The sequence below is a fragment of the Odocoileus virginianus genome, unplaced genomic scaffold (assembly GCF_023699985.2).
Source record: "Odocoileus virginianus isolate 20LAN1187 ecotype Illinois unplaced genomic scaffold, Ovbor_1.2 Unplaced_Scaffold_3, whole genome shotgun sequence".
Classification (NCBI taxonomy): Eukaryota; Metazoa; Chordata; class Mammalia; order Artiodactyla; family Cervidae; genus Odocoileus; species Odocoileus virginianus.
Genome location: NW_027224265.1, coordinates 1,273,777 through 1,296,415, shown reverse-complemented (window position 1 = coordinate 1,296,415; position 22,639 = coordinate 1,273,777). Strand labels below are relative to the sequence as shown.

At 43.1% G+C, this 22,639-nt stretch overlaps 1 protein-coding gene across 1 annotated transcript in view; it reads right to left on the bottom strand.

Moving 5' to 3' along the window:
• EPB41L4A (erythrocyte membrane protein band 4.1 like 4A) overlaps nt 1–22,639 on the bottom strand; it is a 265,318-nt gene that overhangs the window by 52,475 nt on the left and 190,204 nt on the right. The window contains 1 exon segment of the mRNA XM_070462355.1: nt 20,723–20,844. Within this exon segment, the coding sequence (XP_070318456.1) occupies nt 20,723–20,844 (122 nt within the window).

Genomic DNA, 22,639 nt, shown 5'->3' with positions numbered 1-22,639 from the left:
CCTTTAACACCCCACATGCAAACAATTTCAGCCCGTGTGCAGTGGACCATGACCACGCTATTGTGCAGTTTGGCTCTGTTCACAGTTCAGTGCCCTCATCTTAAGCGACCCTCGCCTTCCATGCAGGAAGAGCAGCTGTCAGAAACAGAACCAACGTTCCCAGGGTCTGTTTAGCTGTTTGATCTGGGGGAGATTTTTAAAAGTCACCCTGTGATGTCCAGATTTCAAGATGAGGTACTGAATTCACATGGGGATGCTCAATTACAAGAACATTTTACATGTAAATAGTATTATGAGTCTCACAAGGTCCCTCATAGCTCAGTCGATAAAGAATCTGCCTGCAATACAGGAGACCTGAGTTCGATCCCTGGGTTGGGAAGATATCCTGGAGAAGGAAATGGCAACCCACTCCAGTATTCTTGCCTGGAGAAGCCCATGGACAGAGGAGCCTGACAGGCTACTGTCCATGGGGTCACAAGAGTCAGACACGACGTAGCGACTAAACCACCACCACCAAGGTTCATAGCTCAATTTGATACCTGCCAACCTTAGTTTAAATGTCTGATGTTACTTAAATGTCGCCACTGCTTTGAATTTAGAGTGGGCATGGAGGATGAACTCAGAATGAATTCTTAATTCTTAATTTATGAATTAAGAATTTCAGTAACTGGAAATATATTTTAACTCTAGTTCTCACACTGATAGTATAAAATCACCTTGCTTTGGTTTTTCAACTTTATAAACTGGGTACTACAGGAAAAAATGGCAGATGACAGAACTTGGCAAAATATATTTTTCTAACATCACAAATTACAAACAGTAAGATGGCCATGGGAACTTTATATATATATATATTTCTGCTATAATCATGAAAGGTTTTATATTTGCCGAAACTGATATTCATTAAATTATGTACAATGCAATTAAATTTCAAAACACATGATTTGGAAAATAAAAAGTATTTCAGTGTACAGTGGCTAATTCTTTAAAGTTCAAATGCCTGACCTCAGCCCATTCATCCCAAAGAGGGAGCCAGACCCCTGCCTTTCTGTTTCTGCATTCAAAAGTCCTAAGGGTGGTATTTAAATACAGTTACCTCTTTACAACAAACATACAGACTTTTAAGACTGATTTTGCTACATGTCAACTGCAAGATCAAACAAAGCATTCTGCTAGAAAGCTGGAGGGTAGATAATAAAGAGTGGGTGTGGATGAGAAAGCTGCTGGGAAAATACGTCTGTGCAGGAAAGATCCCTCCCCTGGTTGGTCTGCTCCCAGTCTCTCCCTCCCCGACCCAGCGCGCTCCTGGACCCCTCTGCTTCCCTCGTGACCAACACGGTCAGCTTGGGAGAGGGAGAGACGAAGGCATTTCATCCTCTGCCCAAGCTACCAAGGCACACACACCAAGAGGTGGGCACCAACATCCTTCTTTGTAGGTCAGAATACTGCTTCAAAACCAAAGCAGGCACGTCCGAGCATCTGTTTTCTCCTTAGGCCCTCAGAGTAGAACAAAGGGGCTGTACTATCTGAAGGACCTGTGATCCACACCTGTGTATGCTTGAGGGGCTGCCAGCCTCGCTAACAGTAGAGGGGTGCCTATCCTCCCTCTCAGCCGTCCCAGGGCCAGCGCCAACACGGCTCTGTGAATGGCTGTCTGGAAGCCAGAGGTGTGGCAAAGCTCTCAGCCCCCAAGTTTTCCTTCCTGTGATATGAGAGCACAGTATGATGGACAAGAACTGAATAAATGCTCACATCCTATCCGGGCGCTGCTCTCCCACTCCCCCTCCCCACGGCCACCAGCCCCTCCCCGCCCCCCCCATCAGCAGGGCCACGCGGTTTAGAGCAAACCTTCTCCAGCCATCTTTTCTCAGGCCCCACATCTATGCTCAGTTGGCCTAGGGCAGGTGAACAGTTCCACACCAGACGCAAAGTTGGTTCTGTTCCAGAAGAGCGTGCTGCTGCTGCTGAGTCGCTCAGTCGTGTCCGACTCTGTGCGACCCCACAGACAGCGGCCCACCAGGCTCCCCTGTCCCTGGGATTCTCCAGGCAAGAACACTGGAGTGGGTTGCCTTTTCCTTCTCCAATGCATCAAAGTGAAAAGTGAAAGAGAAGTCGCTCAGTTGTGTCTGACTCTTAGCGACACCGTGGACTGCAGCCCACCAGGATCCTCCGTCCATGGGATTTTCCAGGCAACAGTACTGGAGTGGGGTGCCACTGCCTTCTCTGTAAGAGTGTGCTAGACCACTGCTTTAGAGGTTTTATTTGATGTCATTACAGTGGTATATAAAGGGTGTTTATGCTCAGTCACTTTACTCCTTGTAATAAGCCCATAGACTATAGCCCGCCAGGTTCTTCTATCCATGGAGTTTGCCCAGCAAGAATACTGGAGTGGGTTGCCATTTCTTATCTTCAGGGGATCTTCCCAACCCAGGAATCGAACCTGCATCCTCTGTGTCTCATGCATTGACAGGCAGATTCTTTACAACTGTGCCACTTGGGAAGCCCCATATAAAGTATATACAAACACAAAATACGTATAATTGTATGTAAAGATCACTTTTAAAAGGTTTATTTTGCTAAGGCAAAATTGAGAACATTTTTGGTTTGTCTGGTTTTTCCATAGTTGAGCTCACATCTAGGAGGCCTTAACTCAGTGTTCTTCAAACTTTTTACACAAATACTCACTAAAAGAATTTGGAAAATGATTCACCTCAGTGCATGTTTTTAAGATGATATCTAACATTTTACATCAGAAGTTTAAAGAGTATCAAAAGGATGTCATTTGCAACATATAGTAAATACCGACATTTTAAAATGTAACTGTTTTTACTTATACTTATGTCTGATTCATGTTGATATATGACAGAAACTAACACAATATTAAAATAAACAATGTTTTAAAAGCTTTTAATAAAAAGATGTAACTTTTGAATCTCTTTACTCACAGAGAATAGGCTGGCGGTTGCCAAGGGGGAGCGGGCTGGGGAGGTATGAACTAGGAGAGGCTAAGGTCAGCAGATGCAAACTTGAAGACACATAACGAGTAAACAGCGTCCTATTGTATAGCAGAGAATGCTATTCAATATCCTATGATAAACCACTATGGAAAAGAATATTTTTAAAAAGAACACACACACAGAACTGAATCACTTTGCTATAAGTACAAATTAACACAACATTGTGAATCAACAGTAGTTCATTAAAAATATTAAACAAAAAATTAATTAAATGAAACTGTTTCATGACTCTCTTAAATATATCCAGTGTAATAAAATACCATTGAACTTTGATATCCAGTCATTCATTTTAAAAATACATGAAATGACCTAGAGGGGTGGAGGGGGTGTAGAGGGAGGGGATATGTGTGTGTGCGTTACAGCTGATTCACATCGTTGCACAAGAGAAACTAACAGTACACTGCAAATTAATCGTACTCCAATTAAAAATTTTTTAATTACAATAATAAGCAAACAAAAATACACGAAATGAGCTTATCAGTTGAAAATTTCACAGCAATCTTTTATTCTCCTTGTAGTTGCAATTCAATTTCATCTCCTCTGCAAAAATATATCCCAAAGTAATGTTTTATGCTTGAAAGTATTTATTCATCACTGTATCTTATTTTTGTGACAGAAAAATAGAAATAAAGTAAAAGGTTTATTTCTCATGACCATAAAGCTCGACATGGTAAATATTTTTTCTAAACCAAGTTATCATTATAATTACTAACAGCATGCTATACCACATCAATGCTGATAAGTAATTATCAAATGTAAAAAGTAAGTTTTTATTGAAAAGTAATTCTTAATAAGATAAACAGGATAGTCTTGTTTCTCCATGATTAACCTGGATCATACCCATTCAAGAATATTATTTTCTGCTAAAATAAAACAGTTTAGCAATAATTCTAATCTTATTTTTATTTGAATAGATTTTCTTGTTCACATTAAGTAGAGGTTTATATTATCCTGTTAAGTACTGTCATAAGGACATCACCAGTGTCCCAAAGAACTTCCAAGTTACAAGTAAACCTATAACTCTACAAGTAGTGATATGTTATCTAAAACTATTTCAAATTTTCTATTAGGTGGCAAATCAATTGGGTCCTTCATCAATTCTGCTAAAAGTCGAAGTGAGAAAATGACATACAAGAATGTGTCACTTGATAATCAAGGTCATTATACTTTTCCAACATCAGCCCAGGAGGTTGAACATTTAAACACAAAACAGTATAACAGATTCTGAGTGGGAAAAATGACTTTTCTTTTGGAAAACAGGAAAAAATCCATTGGGAAGGGGCAAGCCTATTATCACAAGCAGGCTCCTTCCAGGAAAGAGAATCTGGAAATCTAGTCTATCAAAATGTCCTGGGTCTACAGAACCCTGAGAAAACCTCCTAGTCAGGAGCTGTAATCTTCTGTCCCAGGCCACCAGTCCCTCAGAATTTGCTTCCTTCATAACAGCATCATAGACCATACCTTTAGTCATAAGCAAACTACCTTCCTGGACACTTACAACAGAAAGTGCTCCACTCCACAACGTGCCTGATTTTGGTACGTCTTTTACCTCTTTTGGTCTGGCAAAGTGGTTAAGCATACAAGTCTTACAAACTCAGATTCATTTCTAGCTATGCCAATTAGCCCACTGTGTGATCTTTGACAACTTATTAAATCTCTTTGCATCTCAGTTTTCTCATCTATAAAATGGAGATATAGCAAACTTCTTATATAGTGGATATGAGTATTACATTAGATAATTTCTCAGTTCAGTTCAGTTCAGTCACTCAGTCGTGTCCAACTCTTTGTGATCCCATGGACTGCAGCACGCCAGGCCTCCCTGTCCATCACCAACTCCCGGAGTTTACTCAAATTCATGTCCATTGAGTTGGTGATGCCATCCAACCATCTCATCCTCTGTCATCCCCTTCTCCTCCTACCTTCAATCTTTCCCAGCATCAGGGTCTTTTCAAATGAGTCAGCTTTTTGTATCAGGTGGCCAAAGTATTGGAGTTTCAGCTTCAGCATCAGTCCTTCCAATGAACACCCAGGACTGACCTCCTTTAGGATGGACTGGTTGGATCTCCTTGCAGTCCAAGGGACTCTCAAGAGTCTTCTCCAACACCACAGTTCAAAAGCATCAATTCTTCGGTGCTCAGCTTTCTTTACAGTCCAACTCTCACATCCATACACGACCACTGGAAAAATCATAGCCTTGACTAGATGGACCTTTGTTGGCAAAGTAACGTCTCTGCTTTTTAATATGCTGTCTAGGTTCGTCACAACTTTTCTTCCAGGGAGCAAGCATCTTTTTAATTTCAAGGCTGCAGTCACCATCTGCAGTGATTTTGGAGCCCAGAAAAATAAAGTCCGCCGCTGTTTCCACTGTTTCTCCATCTATTTCCCATGAGGTGATGGGACCAGATGCCATCATCTTTGTTTTCTGAATGTTGAGCTTTAAGTCAACTTTTTCACTCTCCTCTTTCATTTTCATCAAGAGACTCTTTAGTTCTTCTTCACTTTCTGCCCTAAGGGTGGTGTCATCTGCATATCTGAGGTTATTGATATTTCTCCCGGCAGTCTTGGTTCCAGCTTGTGCTTCCTGCAGCCCAGCATTTCTCATGATGTACTCTACATACAAGTTAAATAAGCAGGGTGACAATATACAGCCTTGACGTACTCCTTTCCCTATTTGGAACCAGTCTGTTGTTCCATGTCCAGTTCTAACTGTTGCTTCCTGACCTGCATACAGGTTTCTCAAGAGGGTGGTCTGGTATTCCCATCTCTTGAAGAATTTTCCATAGTTTATTGTGATCCACACAGTGAAAGGCTTTGGCATAGTCAATAAAGTAGAAACAGATGTTTTTCTGGAACTCTCTTGCTTTTTTGATGATCCAGCGGATGCTGGCAATTTGATCTCTTGTCCCTCTGCCTCTTCTAAAACCAGCTTCAACATCTGGAAGTTCATGGTTCATGTATTGTTGACACTTGGCTTGGAGAATTTTGAGCATTACTGTGCAGCGCTGTAGCAGCGAGCAGCTGAGAGGAGATACCCCACGTCCAAGGGCAAAGGAGAAGCCCCAGCAAGACGGTAGGAGGGGCAAATTTGCGTTTAGAATCAAACCCCATTCCTGCCAGAGACGCTCAGAGGGCTCAAACAAACCTTGTGCGCACCAGGACCCAGGGACCCCACAGAGACTGAGCCAGAACTGTGTTTGAGCGTCTCCTGTGGAGGTGTGGGTCGGCGTGGTCTGCCGCAGGGACAGGGGCTCTGGGTGCAGGGGGTGGCGTAAGCCCTCTTGGAGGAGGTCAGCACTGACCCCACCACAGAGCTGCCAGAACTCACACAGGACTGGGAACAGACTCTTGGCGGGCACAGCAGAGCCTTGTGCACTAGGACCCAGGAGGAGGGAGAGTGACCCCACAGGAGACTTGCCTGTGGGTGTCCGGGAGTCTCTGGCAAAGGCGTGGGTCGGCGGTGGCCTGCTGCAGGGCTGGGGCAGGGACTGCAGCAGTGCATGCATGAGATCTTTTGAGGGAGGTCACCGTTATCTTCATCACCTCCACCATAGTTTGGCCCCAGGTAAATAGCAGGGAGGGAACACAGCTCCACCCATCAACAGATAATTTCTAGAAAGTATTTAGATAGTGCTTGTCATTTAGCAAGTGCTAAATAACTGGTATATTCTTTTTATATGATGAAGTTCCTCTAGATCAGGGACAAGTCTTGCTCCGTGGAACAGGGTCTGTACTGGGTGTTTTTTCCAGCACTATCAAGTAATTCTTCAATTTTCAGCAGACATTGACTGGTTATCCTGAAATTCAACTCTGTCCTGATACTATCTACCTGGGTAGCATTAGAACAAACAGGTTAAGGGCTCAGCCCCATAAGACTGCCCCCTTCTTTATTTTTAATTGGAGGGTAATTGCTTTACAATGTTGTATTGGTTTCTGTCATATATCAACATGAATCAGCCATAGGTATAACATCTGTCTCCTCCCTCCTGAACCTCCTTCCCACTTCCCATCCCACCCCACCCTCTAGGTTGTCACAGAGGACCAGCCTGAGCTCTCTGTGTTATACAGCAAATTCCCACTGCGTACGCATTTTACATATGGTAATGTATATGCAGCTCTGCGGAGCTGGAGCGACTGTGAGGAGATACCCCACATCCAAGGGCAAAGGAGAAGCCCCAGCAAGATGGTAGGAGGGGCGAAATCACGTTTAGAATCAAACCCCATACCCACCAGAGACGCTCAGAGGGCTCAAACAAACTTTATGTGCACCAGGACCCAGAGACCCCACAGAGGCGGAGACAGAACTGTGCTTGGGTGTCTCCTGTGAACATGTGCGTCAGCAGTGGACTGCTGCAGGGCCGGGGCTCCGACTGCAGCAGACCTGAGTATGGCATCAGCCGTCTTGGAGGAGGTCGCCATTAACCCACCATAGAGCTGCCAGAACTTACACAGGACTGGGGAAACAGACTCTGGGAGGGCACAAACAGAACCTTGTGTGCACCAGGACCCAGGAGAAAGGAGCAGTGACCCCACAAGAGACTGACCCAGACTTGCCCGGGAGTGTCCAGGAGTCTCTGGCAGAGGCATGGGTCGGCGGTGGCCTGCTGCAGGGTCAGGGGCACTGAGTGTAGCAGTGCATGCATGGGACCTTTTGAAGGAGGTCATCATTATCTTCACTACCTCCACCATAGTTTGGCCCCAGGTAAATAACAGGGAGGAAACACAGCCCTGCTTCAACAGAAAATTGGACTAAAGATTTACTGAGCAAGTGAGTGAGTGAAGTTGCTCAGTCATGTCTGACTCTTTGCGACCCCATGGACTGTAGCCTACCAGGCTCCTCCGTCCATGGGATTTTCTAGGCAAGAGTACTGGAGTGGGTTGCCATTTTCTTCTCCAGGAGATACTCCCGACCCAGGGATTGAACCCGGGTCTCCCGCACTGTAGGCAGACGCTTTACCTTCTGAGCCACCAGAAGCCCTGCCTATCAGAACAAGGCCCAGTTTCCCCCTGTCAGTCTCTCCCATCAGGAAGCTTCCATAAGCCTCTTATCCTTCTCCATGAATCAAGGTCCATGAATCAAGGCAAACGGGAAGTGGTCAAACAGGAGACGGCAAGAGTGAACATCGACATTTTAGGAATCAGCAAACTAAAATGGACTGGAATGGGTGAATTTAACTCAGATGACCATTATATCTACTACTGTGGGCAGGAATCCCTTAGAAGAAATGGAGTAGCCATCATAGTCAACAAAAGAGTCTGAAATGCAGTACTTGGATGCAATCTCAAAAACGACAGAATGATCTCTGTTCGTTTCCAAGGCAAACCATTCAATATCATGGTAATCCAAGCCTATGCCCCAACCAGTAACGCTGAAGAAGCTGAAGTTGAACAGTTCTATGAAGACCTACAAGACCTTTTAGAACTAACACCCAAAAAAGATGTCCTTTTCATCATAGGGGACTGGAATGCAAAAGTAGGAAGTCAAGAAACACCTGGAGTAACAGGCAAATTTGGCCTTGGAGTACGGAATGAAGCAGGGCAAAGGCTAACAGAGCTTTGCCAAGAGAATGCACTGGTCATAGCAAACACCCTCTTCCAACAACACAAGAGAAGACTCTACACATGGACATCACCAGACATCAATAGCAAAATCAGATTGATTATATTCTTTGCAGCCAAAGATGAAGAAGCTCTATACAGTCAGGAAAAACAAGACTGGGAGCTGACTGTGGCTCAGATCATGAACTCCTTATTGCCAAATTCAGACTTAAATTGAAGAAAGTAGGGAAAATCACTAGACCATTCAGGTATGACATAAATCAAATCCCTTACAATTATACAGTGGAAGTGACAAATAGATTCAAGGCCATATACTGTCACCCTGCTTATTTAAGTTATATGCAGAGTATATCATGAGAAATGCTGGACTGGATGAAATATCAGTAACTTCAGATATGCAGATGACACCATCCTTATGGCAGAAAGCAAAGAAGAACTAAAGAGCCTTTTGATGAAAGTGAAAGAGGAGAGTGAAAATGTTGGCTTAAAACTCAACATTCAGAAAACTAAGATTATGGCATCTGGTCCCATCACTTCATGGCAAATAGATGGAGAAACAGTAGAAACAGTGACAGACTTTATTTTCTTGGGCTCCAAAATCACTGAAGATGGTGATTGCAGCCATGAAATTAAAAGATGCTTGCTCCTTGGAAGGAAAGTTATGACCAACCTAGACAGCATATTAAAAAGCAGAGACGTTACTTTGCCAACAAAGGTCCATCTAGTCAAGGCTATGGTTTTTCCAGTAGTCATGTATGGATGTGAGAGTTGAACTATAAAGAAAGCTGAGTGCCAAAGAATTGATGCTTTTGAACTGTGGTGTTGGAGAAGACTCTTGAGGGTCCCTTGGACTGCAAGGAGATCCAACCAGTCCATCCTAAAGGAGATCAGTCCTGGGTGTTCATTGGAAGGACTGATGCTGAAGCTGAAACTCCAATCCTTTGGCCACCTGATGTGAAGAGCTGACTCCTTGGAAAAGACCCTGATGCTGGGAAAGATTGAAGGCAGGAGGCGAAGCAGACAACAATATATAAGATGGTTGGATGGCATCACTGACTCAGTGGACATGAGTTTGAGTAAACTCTGGGAGTTGGTGATGGACAGGGAGGCCTGGCGTGCTGCAGTCCATGGAGTCGCAAAGAGTCAGACACGACTGAGCGACTGAACTGAACTGAACTGAACTGAATGCATGTGTTTCGATGCTACTCTATTTGTCCTACTCTCTCTTTCTCCTGCTGTGTCCACAAGTCTGTTCTCCATGTCTGTGTCTCTATCACTGCCCTGCGCATAGGTTAGTCAGTACCATCTTTCTAGATTCCATATATATGTGTTACTATGCAGAATTTGTTTTTCTTCTTCTGACTTACTTCACTCTGTATAACAGGCTCTAGGTTCTTGCCTCCACTTTAGATTCCTGTTGCAAGTCCAGGTGGTCACCTGTGCTTCTGACCAACAGGCTACCAATCAGAGATTCCCAAGACCCCCTTTTAAAATTAATCTCGTAAATTAGCTAACAGAACTCAGACCTCAGTTACTTACTAGATTCCTGATTTGTTACATGTAAAAGGATGTAACTCAAAAACAGTCAGATGAAGAGGCACAGGGCAAAGATACATGGAAAGAGACAGAGACCTTCCATGGTGAAAGTACACCACTCTTCCCACATCTACATCTATACGTTCACCAACCCCTCAGAACCCTATCCTTTCTAGGTTTGGGAGGCTTCATTAATAGGCATGATTGACGAAATTACTGGCCATGGGGGATTGATTCAACCTCCAGCGTCTCTCCCCTCCCCAGACATCACCAGATGAGACAGAAGTTTCTGACCCTCTGTTCACGTTTAGTTCCCCTGGCAGTTAGCACCCCTCCTTGTCTGGGGCTTCCCAGAAGTCATCTCATCACCATAAACTCAGATGTGGTGAAAAGGGGCTTGTTATGAGTAACAAATGACGCTCCTTTCACGTTTAAAGTTCTTATCACTTAGCAAATTCCAAGTGTTTAAGGAGCTCTGTGCCAGAAATGGGGAAATGATTAATTTCCCATCATTTGGAAGGCCAAATGATTAATTATTATTAATTACAACATCACAAGTCTTATGACAAACAAGTGTTCAATTAATTCTTGTTGAATGAGAAAGTAAAGGGAACAAAAATGTCATTTATGGTAACTCACTAAAGCTATGCTATTTAACTGGAATATACAGTATACCTTTAGCCTTGGTTGCTTTTTTTAATTTTGATAGCTATGCATGGAATGCTAAACACTCCCAGAAAGAGTGGAAACATTAACTTTTTAGAGAAAATCTAACCAGTCTTCCATATATTAAGACATTTTTTATAGAATGAAAATAAACATTAGCTTCAAGGGAGAATAGAAAAGGGTGTCAACAAAGGAAGACAACCTTGAACAAACATACCCCAGACTCTGGGACCTAATGTTCCTTGCAATTAACACAATTACTGTCATTTCCCCTCTTTGCTAGGTAAAATGTCCCAAAGAACTTAAATATTTTCTGTAAACAACTTGATGATATAAAAAACAAAATGATTTGCTGCTACTCTATAAATGTACTATCTTCAAAAATACCTGCTGAAACAGCAGATCTAGTGAAGTAAAGAAATCACACAATAGTGGAAAAATAGAGGACATATACTTATTTTCAAAATACTTTTCACTTTTTTGTTTTCCATTTACTTTCCAAGGATGTGCCTTTATATTCTAAAAACTTCAGTTCAAATTCTGCTGCTGCTCTTATTATCTGTGTAACTCTGAATAAGTGTTCAATGTTTTTGAGCTACAGTTTCCTTATGTGTAAGATGAGGATAACACCTACCTTCCTCACAGCTTTTTACCAAAAGAATTGCTTCACTTCATGGACAATGAGATGAAAGCTCAGCCATGCTGAATGATGTGTTACAAGTCACAGTCAAGTTAGACCAGGAATTCAAATCTACTCAAATCAGATACATTTGTTTTTCCTGCCACTGTCCCACATGCCTTCTCAATGCAAAGGCTTATATCATCAGTTGCAGGAATTCTTAGGGTGAAGAGAAAGTGGGCTCACAGATTTGGACCACACCTCAATAGATGACCTAATTCTGACTTACCAGTTTGAAGGAGGAAAGTCATAGTCACACTTTCTCTAAAGTTAACACTCTCCTAAATTTTCTAGAAATCATCTCCAAAACTACCCACATAGTTGTTACACTCTGGGTTAGAATGCCTTTCCTAATCTCCTTATATGAGAATTTTTACTAATGTCTTCCCTTCCTGTCTTCAGCTGACCTAGAGAGGACAAACATGCAAAAACTTCACAATGCCTATTAAGTGCCCAGTAGGTGTGAGAGCTATTTTTATCAATTTTATCAATCTTTTCCCAGACAGTGCCTCCTGATTCTCATCCAGATAACCTCCAGGTTCCAGAACTTGCTACAGTTGCAAATCATTTCACCCCTTTCGGCCTCAGTTTCCTTGCCTACAACACAAGTGACTATTCTCTATTTCATCTAATCCAAAAACATATGTGGGTCCTACGTAAGTCTTCCTCCTTTGACTTGATGATCTACAGTGCAATTTCCTATACTTTAAGGCTTACATTTATTTTTTTTTTTCATTTATTTTTATTAGTTGGAGGCTAATTACTTTACAATGTTGTAGTGGGTAAGGCTTACATTTAAATGCACAGCTATAAGCGTGTCTAGTGCCTCTGCCTTGAAGACCTGGGCTGTATCTGCTACAGCACAGGAGTAACCCTAACACTGAACGTGGATGACCCATCTCGCATTGTGCTATTACATCTTTCATAGATTATCATGCATGCATCCTAGCACAATATCAGTGTCCTCATCTGAGCTTTTCAAGAATCTGTCTGTTGGAAACTTGAATGGACATTTGAAATTACTCTGTGAACTTAAGACACTCATGACAATTATCTGAAGGGCTTTTTTCAAGTACAACATAGTAAAAATGCAAACACTATTAAAGAACAGAGCAAACATATCTGTCTCCCATTTCTGATTTTCTATTTTTGATCGTATCTTTATGGAATGGGAGTGTATTGCCTGCTGCTACCCACTACCCCTGCCCTTCTTCTTCCCCCTCGCTTATACTGCATCTTGGAAATCATTTCACATCGATGCCAATTTATCACTTTCTTTTTTGTTCCCTCTCCACAGTGACCTGGTTCATATCCAGCTCTGGGGTGCTGGACAAGTCCTTGCCTCTGACTTTTGACCTGTACACTGTGAGTCAGAGCATCTTCTAAAGGAAATGAGGGCAATACTACTTGCAGGGTGCCCAGCACACTGCAGGGCACGCGGTGATGCCCAATGACTATTGGTTTTAACAGTCCTCTGCCTGGCGAGCTCCTCAGGTGATCTGACCTTTGGCAGCAGACGTGGAGGGACCACAGAGTCGGCCAACACAGATTCAAATCCTGCCCTCGAATTTCTTCTAAGAGGCACACGGTATTTCCCAGGGGTACACATCTATTATTTCATCAGGTCAATGCCCTACTAGTGGACATTTAGGGAGTTCCCAGTCTCTCGTGATGACAACATAGCCACGGGCCTGCTCATTCGGCAGAAGTGAGGCTGCTGCTCACCTAACAACATGCTGAGGCTGTGACTCGACTTATGAAATCACAGATCCACAGCCGTGACCGCTATTTCCTCTTCACTCAACAACTCTGACTCCCTCTCCGAGCCCTTTCAGCTTTGCCCTTTATCTTCTGTTTCCATTGTCGGCTCAATGTGAAAAATGCACTTGGGTAGGCCTAGTGCCTAATTACCTCAAGCAGGGAAAACCACCTTACACAGACGATGAAATGATTAACTATGTGAACCTTAAAAACAGCATACAATCTCATTATTATGGATTCACTGTAAGGAATTTGTTATTCTCAACTCACAGCCATAGACTATCCAGGAGGTTAGACAGCCTGGAGAAAGGTGAGCATGGAGTAGGGGCTAAAAATAAGCGGAGAAAAATGATTACTCTGAGGAGTAGGAACAGGGTAAGTAGGATAACCCCCAGCTCTGGGCTCCTAATACTGCCTGACAACAGCTGCCCTTGGGTGCCCAGAGGTCTTTGGGCAGGCAGGGGAAGAAGAAAGCAATACACTTGCCCCCAGAGGGAGCACTTTGACCTGCCCACTTCCTTCATATTGTTTATACCTAATCTTCCAGAATAAATTGGTACCAATCCAGTGGTAACCAGTTTCTTTCTGAAGCCCATTCACTGAACTTCAATGACTCTGTCCACGCATCATTCCCAAAAGGCCACACCTCCTCCACATGATATTAACCTTTGTATGTGAAACTGATGCTATATGATAAATATAATTCAAAGACTGCCAGGTGGACTCACAGACTGGTCCCCGCTATGTATAGAAAGACTCCTTTTGATTTAGGAGAAAGAAACTAAAGAGAAGTTTGAAAGAGAAACGAAAGAATGTGGAAAGCGCCCTTCCACATGGTTAAGTGACTTCATAACATCACACAACTAGTCCAAGAATGACTGAGGCTGAACCCACATTTACAAGATGGAGCTAAGTCTGATACACCAGTCTCTACTCACATAGCTGGCTTTTCGACTGCCTTAAAAAAATTTTTATTTTAAAATATATTTTTGAAAAAAATAAATAAATAAAATATATTTTTGATCACCACAAGTCAAGCTGGGCTTCTGCTGCCCTCACATCTGGCACATGTCAACCAGAGCAAGGGCTCAATGAGTGATTATTACTTTCTTGACATTACCATTTCCCAGCAGCCCAGGGAGTTTTACTGCACCAAAATGGTGAAAGCGTACTTCACTGTCTCTCCTGCTCGGGCTGCTCTCCTGCATTTCTCGGTCTCTCCTGCTCTGGCCCGCACCAGCTCAGGGCACCAGTAAGCGTCGGTCAGCTTGCCACATGCGAATCATTTGCTAGGGGCTTTAGAGCTGTGTGGCACCATCAACCCCTGGAGCTGGCCAACTCACCTACCAGCTACAAAGTGCTCCTGCGGGGAGTCATGGACTGTAGAAGCTGACTTAGGGACCCTACAGGAGATGCTGCAGAAACCACAGAGACCCCAGGGCAGGTGGGCCGGTCATTCATACCAACTCTGTCAATCAGGTTCCAAAGGGGCAGCCCTCAAGCCATAGTGGCCCTTTAGGAAGGTTTCATTTGGCACACAGAGACTTTCTTCAAAATGAAATTAATTGCCAATACTTAAAACTCTGGGAAGTTTCTATAAATACCCAAATTCCATGCTTCCCTTAAGACAGTGGAAGATTTCACAACACTGAGTCCTCTTTCCTGCAAAGAAACACTGGCTTGGCCTGAGCAAGAGCTGTCTGCTTCCAGACCGTCCTCACTCACACGTCATTTTCATGACCCCTTTTGCATCGTGTCTGCAGAGACTTCCAGAATGCCAAAATGCCACCTGAGCCGGCTTTCCAATTGCCTGAAGAAGTACACTGCACCTATTCATTTCTCTGTCCATCAGTGTGACATCCTTAAACCTCAAAATGCTGCGCCAGACAATCACAGCACTGTTCATCCACTGCAAACGGCTTCACCCATTACTTTTCAAATACCTAACTGCAGATTATAGCTAAACATTCTGTCTTTACTGCCCTTCTTACAGCAGAAGCTCTTCTATGACATGAACCCACTTACGTGAGGTGCCAAGAACTTGTCAGAGAAAGGGCTGGACAAACATGCACTTTTCCTTCCTGCCATCTGGCCTCTTGCTTTACCCCGAACGCCTCTGCCGGGCAGATCTGCAGGAATGCTCTGGATGCCTGCCCTGGCGCTGAACTCCTCTGGGTGGGGCAGCAGGCAGGCCGGGTGCAGGGCTCTTGACTCTGGAATGCACTTCCTCATAGAGGTGCCAAGGCCTAATCTCAGTGGATTCTAATCACAATGGCTTTTGAGCTACCAGGGCATTTATTATTCCTGATCAAGAAATGAACAAACAGACTTTTTAAATTATCAGAGAACTCAGATACCAGTTAAGAGGAATAGTGATTGAATCTGACTGAACTACTTTAACTTCAGAAGAAATAAAAGAATGTCTTCTACAATTACAAGTCATAAAGCGCCTGCCTACAATGCGGGAGACCCAGGTTCAATCCCTGGGTCGGGAAGATCTCCTGGAGAAGGGAATGGCAACCCACTCCAGTATTCTTGCCCCCCCCCCCAAAAAAAGGGGGCTCAAAGAAATTAATGATATAAACTAACAAAAAGCCAAAGTTCCCTTTCTATCTTAACTTGTTTTTTAGTGCCTATAAATGTTAAATAAGAGGTGAGAATTTATGCCGATAACTCTTGGAACTGTAGTTCTAAAGATTTATTTTAGAGAGAATACCAGAATTCAATTTATGAAAATTCATAGCTGGTCTTAAAGAGTTGTTGTTTTTTTAAATCTATCTTCCCTTTAAACCATAGCTCCATTTTTGTGAAACACAGTACAATCTATTAAAATAAACATTCTCTATGCTTTAAAATAAGCTTTCTACCATTTTAATTGTCAAATTTTTCAAATTAAAATTAAAGCAATTGTGACAAGAATTAAGGTAATACTTTTGCTTTTCTTTGGTTAGTTAAAAGAATAATAATAATAAAAACCTACTGTTTTGAGCAATTGTTCCTTTCCTGCCCAGCCACCCATGAATGAGTCTCAGGAATAGGGAGCTTTGGAGGAGGAGGCAGCTCTGGAGCTGGGAGTATGGGAATCAGAAGCGACAGGCCTGGGAGAGCTGCCTGGAGCAGCAGAAAGGGCTTGGTGGGGAAGGAGGTGGACGCTGGAGGGCTGGGTGACCTAGTGACCTGCAGGCCACCCCTCCAGCAGCAGAGCCTTAAAGGGCAGGCTTGACTCTCAGCACAGGAGGCTTCCAGCTCACCCATGGCTTCTCCCCTCTCTACACACGGGGACCCAGATCCACACAGAACTGCCCTGCTTCAAGGGACCTGGTAGACAGGATGAGGAGCAGAAAGTGACTGACAAACGTGAAGACATGAGCCACCTCTTCAAATGCTCTGCTCCAAGTCCAAACCCCACCATGACCTTAGATACCGGGTCTCGACCAGCCGGGTTCAACTGAGGCTCAAAGCAGAGTACATTTGAATTAGAGGAAAAACACATACAACAGCCTTCTCCCTGCCCCCACAGCAGTCTTCATTTGTGCATGACAGCAACTAAAGTAACACTGCATCAATGGCATTGTTAAATGGTCCTTCTCCACCCGGACAGTCACGGTCTCAAGGGCAGGGTCACCCTGGGTTCCCAGAACACATCACAGTTTTGCAGCATACGGGCTTGAAAAGCAAAACTGATAGGTACATACAGTCAAAGTCTTAGTTTCTAAACACAGCACTGTATGGCTTTTTTTTTTTTTGAATGGGCTTCCCTTGTGGCTAGGCTGGTAAAGAATCCATCTCCAATGTGGGAGACCTGGGTTCGATCCCTGGGTTGGGAAAATCTCCTGGAGAAGGGAAAGGCTACCCACTCCAGTATTCCAGCCTGGAGAATTCCATGGACTGTATAGTCCACGGACACGACTGAGTGACTTTCACTTTCTTTTTTTCTTTAATAAAAAGATACCACTGTTATAAAATTAGCATGAATACTTAGAGATATCACTTCAAAGATATTCACTTTAGTTATATTTATATTCTTCAAGTTTTGAAACAGCTTAAATATCCAAAAACTAAAGACTCATTGAATAAATTATGTCATGTCTATGCATCTGTGTAGCAGAAAATCACAGGGACATTAAAATGGTGCTGTATAAGAACACTTAAAACTTGTTAGAACATTTTCATGAAACAGTATTAAATAAAAAGTAGGTTGTAAAACACTTCTATATCATTTTTGCAGAAAAGATATACAAATGACCAGAAGGCTACATAAAATAGTGTCAGCACTAGCAGATGCTGAAGCTGGGAAAGATTGAAGCCAAGAGAAGAAGGGGGCAGCAGAGGATGAGAGAGTTAGACGGCATCACTGACTCAATGGACTTGAATTTGAGCAAACTCCAGGAGATAGTAGCGGACAAAGGAGACTGGTTTGCTACAGTCCATGGGGTCACAGAGATTCGGACATGACTTAAGTGATTGAACATTCAGAGAATGGAACTGAATATGAAAGATTTTTTTTGAATGGGGAGGTTTGGAGGCTCCTAAATTTTCTAAAGCAAGCATGTACTTTTATAATAATAAAAGCATAACAAGTGCAACATTTTATGAAGATGCTTGGCCTGATGTTGAGAGGCTGTCCTAGAGTACTTTGGGCTGTGCGTGGCCACCTCCTCAGCGCCCCCCCAGCTCAAGCTCCTCCTCATTTGCTAAGTCCTGTCTGACTCTTGTGACCCCATGGAGCCTGACAGGCTCCTCTATTCATGGGATTTCCCAGGCAAGAATACTGGAGTGGGTTGCCATTTCCTTCTCCAGGGGATCTTCCCGAGCCAGGGATCAGACCCCATCTCCGCTTGGCAGGCGGATCTTCACCGCTAAGCCTGGGAAGCCCTCGCCCTAGAAGGAATGTGTTTTAATGCAACACTACGGAGGAAGGGAGAAAACATGAGGCTCAACACAGTTTCAGGCCGGTTTGTGAAAATTGCACTTGGCTGGGTTCTACACAAGCCAGCAAAGAAACAAACAGACAAAACCTCTGTCCCTAAAATAAAATCAGCTTTTGGAATTTAGGTTTACAAGGAGAGACAGACAGACAAACAGAATGCTATACAGGCACATATTTTTTTAAGAGCACATGAGGAGAGGAAAAGGAGCAACCTGAGCAGGTTTGTGTAAAAAGCATGTGTGATTCCAGCATCTCAAGTGGAATGAAATGTTGATTTGACACAAGGAATGCTTTTGATATTCTCAGTTGGTCTCAGAATAATTTCATGAGGCCCAGTGTTTCAGAAATACAAGATGATCTGAAAGCTGCTTATCAATTATAGCACACTGCACTTGATCCAAAGGATTAATACTGATCAGATACAAAGATAATCACAAAATATTAAGATAAAGATATTAAATTTCAAGGCTAAAATTTCTGTCCTAAGTCACCTGCCTATTATGTAATCTTGGCTAAATTACCTTTATAATCTTGGTTTCCTCAACAGATAAATGAGGATAATGATATTACTTATGTGGCACGGTAATCTATTGTAAAATTAAATCATGTCTAATTTTTGCCACTGTAGAAACATCAGAAAGAATTTAATTTCCGCTCAGCCCAGTGAGAGGAGGGGACCTACAATCAGATTTAATTTCACTCTAGAAACTCTAAATAAGTCAGGTGACATTCTCACAGCCAGCAGCAGTGGAGCAAACTTAAACATGTTCCTCATAGGCTTGGTACGAGGATTAAAAGAAACAACAGCTGTCATAATGCTTTGCCAGCTGTCATACAATGTTCAGACGTTAATTACTGTTATTAAAAGTTCCATTCATTTCATACAATATGGCAAAAAGACCCAAGAGATCTGGGCTCTCATCCCAGCCTCACTCCTGTCTAGCTACTGGGACCAGTTCTTTCTCATCTGTAAAATGGAAACACAGACTTTGCCATGCCCTCCCTTCCAGGATTACTGTGAGGCTCAAGTGAAATAATATATGTGAAAAGCCTGTGGAGAGTGTTAGACAAGGGTGATCTGTAAGAAACCACAAACCAAAATCAGTACTATCACTTTACAGAATAAAATCTGTGAGCGCTGAGCAATGAACACAGGTTAAAACTGATGGATTAGGTGGCTTTATTAAGAAGTGGTGTGCATTAAAAACAAAAAAACCTGAATAACCCAATGTACATCAACAATAGAATGAATAAAGAAGTTGTCATACAACAGAAAACTCACTACAAAAAAAAGAGGAAAAAAAAAAAAGAAAACTCACTACAAGAAAAATGAATGCACTTTAAAAGAACACCCTCGATTCATTTATATTACACTTTAAAAACAGGCAAAATAAACTACTTTGTTCAGAGAAGGCTACATAAGCAGTGGGAAATAATTATCAAAAAGTCAGATGGGGTTTTTTGCCGGCTGGGACAAGAGGAGATGGTAAGGATGTGATCAAGCAAATAGCAGGGATTTCTGGGGCTACAGACTAGGTTAAACTGTGTGTGTGTGTGCACGTGTACGCATATATATACACATATGTGGGGATTCCCTGGTAGCTCAGCTGGTAAAGAATCCACCTGCAATGCAGGAGATCCCAGTTCATTCCTGGGTTGGGAAGGTCCCCTGGAGAAGGGATAGGCTACCCACTCCAGTATTCCTGGGCTTCCCTGGTGGCTCAGCTGGTAAAGAGTCCACCTACAATGTGGGAGACCTGGGGTCAATCCCTGGGTTGCAAAGATCCCCTGGAGAAGGGAACGGCTACCCACTTCAGCGTTCTGGCCTGGAGAAGCCCATGGACTGTATAGCCCATGGGGTCACAAAGAGTTGGACACGACTGATTTTCAGTTTCACACACACATGTATGTCTAATGCTCAGTCATATCTGACTCTTTGCGACCCCATGGACTGCAGCCTGCCAGGCCCCTCTGTCCATGGAATTTTCCAGGCTAGAATACTGGAGTGGGTTGCTATTTCCTCCTCCAAGGGATCTTCCCGACCCAAGGATTGAACCCGCATCTCCTGAGTCTCCTGCATTGGCAGGTGGATTCTTGACCACTGAACCACCTGGGAAGCCCTCATACATATATTTACATCTATGTTTATGTGCATAGGTATATATGTTTGTATATTTTATGCACTTTATTATACTGCATAATGAAACCAATGACGATAGAAAACCAATTGAATTGTTCACAGACTGTTACACCAGCAGTATTGTTTTAATGAATTTTGCTAAGACTTTGTTTTAATTCTACTCTCAGCTACACCAAACTAAGAAATCGCTCAGTTGTGATTTTATTAACCCCTTCAAAAAATGAATTATTTTGTATAGTCATTAATCAAGTTACAGTGATTCAAACTGATTACCTGTCAACTTATGAATAATTTCTGATTGCTTGGACATTTTCTGGGTCAAATTGAAAACTCTAGTGTTAACAGTTAAAACCTTTCAAGGCTACAGTCACCACTTAAGTATATGCCTAAAAGGAAATGCAAGGTTACACTGATGAGTTGGGGGCTCTGTGACTTACCAGCTGGCTGTGTTTGTGCTATTCTCTTAGGGTAAGTCTTGCTTCGACTTCTTGACACATTCTGATCGGGCCGGGGAAGTTGAATAGAAAGATCTCGACTCATCTGTAGTGCTGTCCTGCCACTAGAAAATACAACATTTTGAGTAACACAGGTAAGACCACACAGCCACAAAATTAAAGTACAGCTCATAAAGAATATCTGCAGTGTATGGACAGAAAGAAAAAAAAAAAAACAGACTCACGTAGATTATATAGGACCTTCAAATGATTCTCATTGCAATGTTAAGCAAGGAAGTAACAAAGTCCAACAGGAAAGATTTAGGTGAGATACAAGTGCCAGCTAAAGAATGTCACCCATCATCTGGTTCTGCAAGAATGAAGCCACTAGCCACTAAAGTTGCTGACCGTCAACATACTCTGAAAGGGATTCGGGACAGAGACTGGGACTGAGGCACTCTGTGCTCTGGGAAAAAATGGCAGAACAGGCCTTCAGATAGACGTTTTCAGGAGAATATTTTATGAACTTGATCGCTTGTATCTTCTCAAACCCAGAAAAGCACTATGATCATTAATGGAGACATCTGCTCCCCGTGACTAGCAGCAAGCTTCTACAGAGGTGTGCGTCTGATTGCACACGTTCCCTGAGGGGCAGGTCCTCAGAGCTATCTGCAAGACCATCGTTCAGCCTCCAGTCCTCTCTCTACAAGCACCAAATAAAGCTTGACTCACAGCTCTCATGTTGCACTTTTTTTTCCCCTCTCTCTGATTTTTCAGAGAGAGAACCAAGAAAGAAAGAATTTACTAAAGGAGGAATCAGGTTTGGATTTAAGTAGAATGATGGGCTAGAAACTGAGGATGCTGACGTTGTCAGCTCTAGAACTAAATAATAAAACTGTGTTGGGTTCAGGTCCTGAGGGCAAAGATTCTACATGAACCGACACGCCTCGTGCTGTACTTCCGAGGCAGGTCGGAGAGCCTCTCCCACTGGGCCACTTGGTGAGACTGTACTCTGAACCCTGTGACACAGCCAGCCACTGATTCGGCCCGCCCCACCTGTGCCAGCAAGTTCCCAGGAAGATTCAGAGCAGCCAGAATCCCCCGGCACAGCACTACTTCCCTATGAGTCTATGAGGAGGCAACAGCGTGAGCTTTCCCTGGGGATGAACTAGACTTCTTAAGGAACCTTGTAATTTAATTCGCTGAATTTTAGTCAACATTCATTCTACTAAAAATTTATTCCACAGCTGTTGAATTTGAACCAATAAATGACTCTTGGATTTCAAGGAAAGTGTCATTTAGGTACAGACAAAATGCATTTCTAAGTGACTACTTTGATTCACTATAAGAAGCACCATCTAATGGGAAAACGTCTTTTAATGGCCTCAACCTATTTATCCTACATTTACAGGATACGTGGCAGCCCACTGCAGTGTTCCTGCCTGGAGAACCCCAGGGACGGCGCAGCCTGGTGGGCTGCCGTCTGTGGGGTCGCCCAGAGTCGGCCACGCGGAAGCGCCTCAGCAGCACAGGATGCATGCTGGTGGATCTCTCCCCAAGAGACCAAATGAGACCGAAAAGAGCCAAATTTACCTCCTGCGTGCGTCTGCGGAAATTCCCCCTCCTCACTACCCCATCCATTTTTATAAGCGATAGAGGCCTGAAACATTCATGACAAGCAATGTCTCATCAGGCTAACTGGGGGTATGGCTTACTATGTGGAGTGAAAATGACAGTCTCTATCCATGAGTGCATACACTCCACGCTCAAGACTTCATGAAAACCAGGGGGAGGGCAGGAAGTTGAGGGGCAAAGAGTTAAGAGGCTTGCTTTCACTTGAAATTTAACTATATTTCCCTGCATAAATAACGAAAATGTATTATATAGAAATCTAATAATGCTATTTGATAAGAAAAGTAT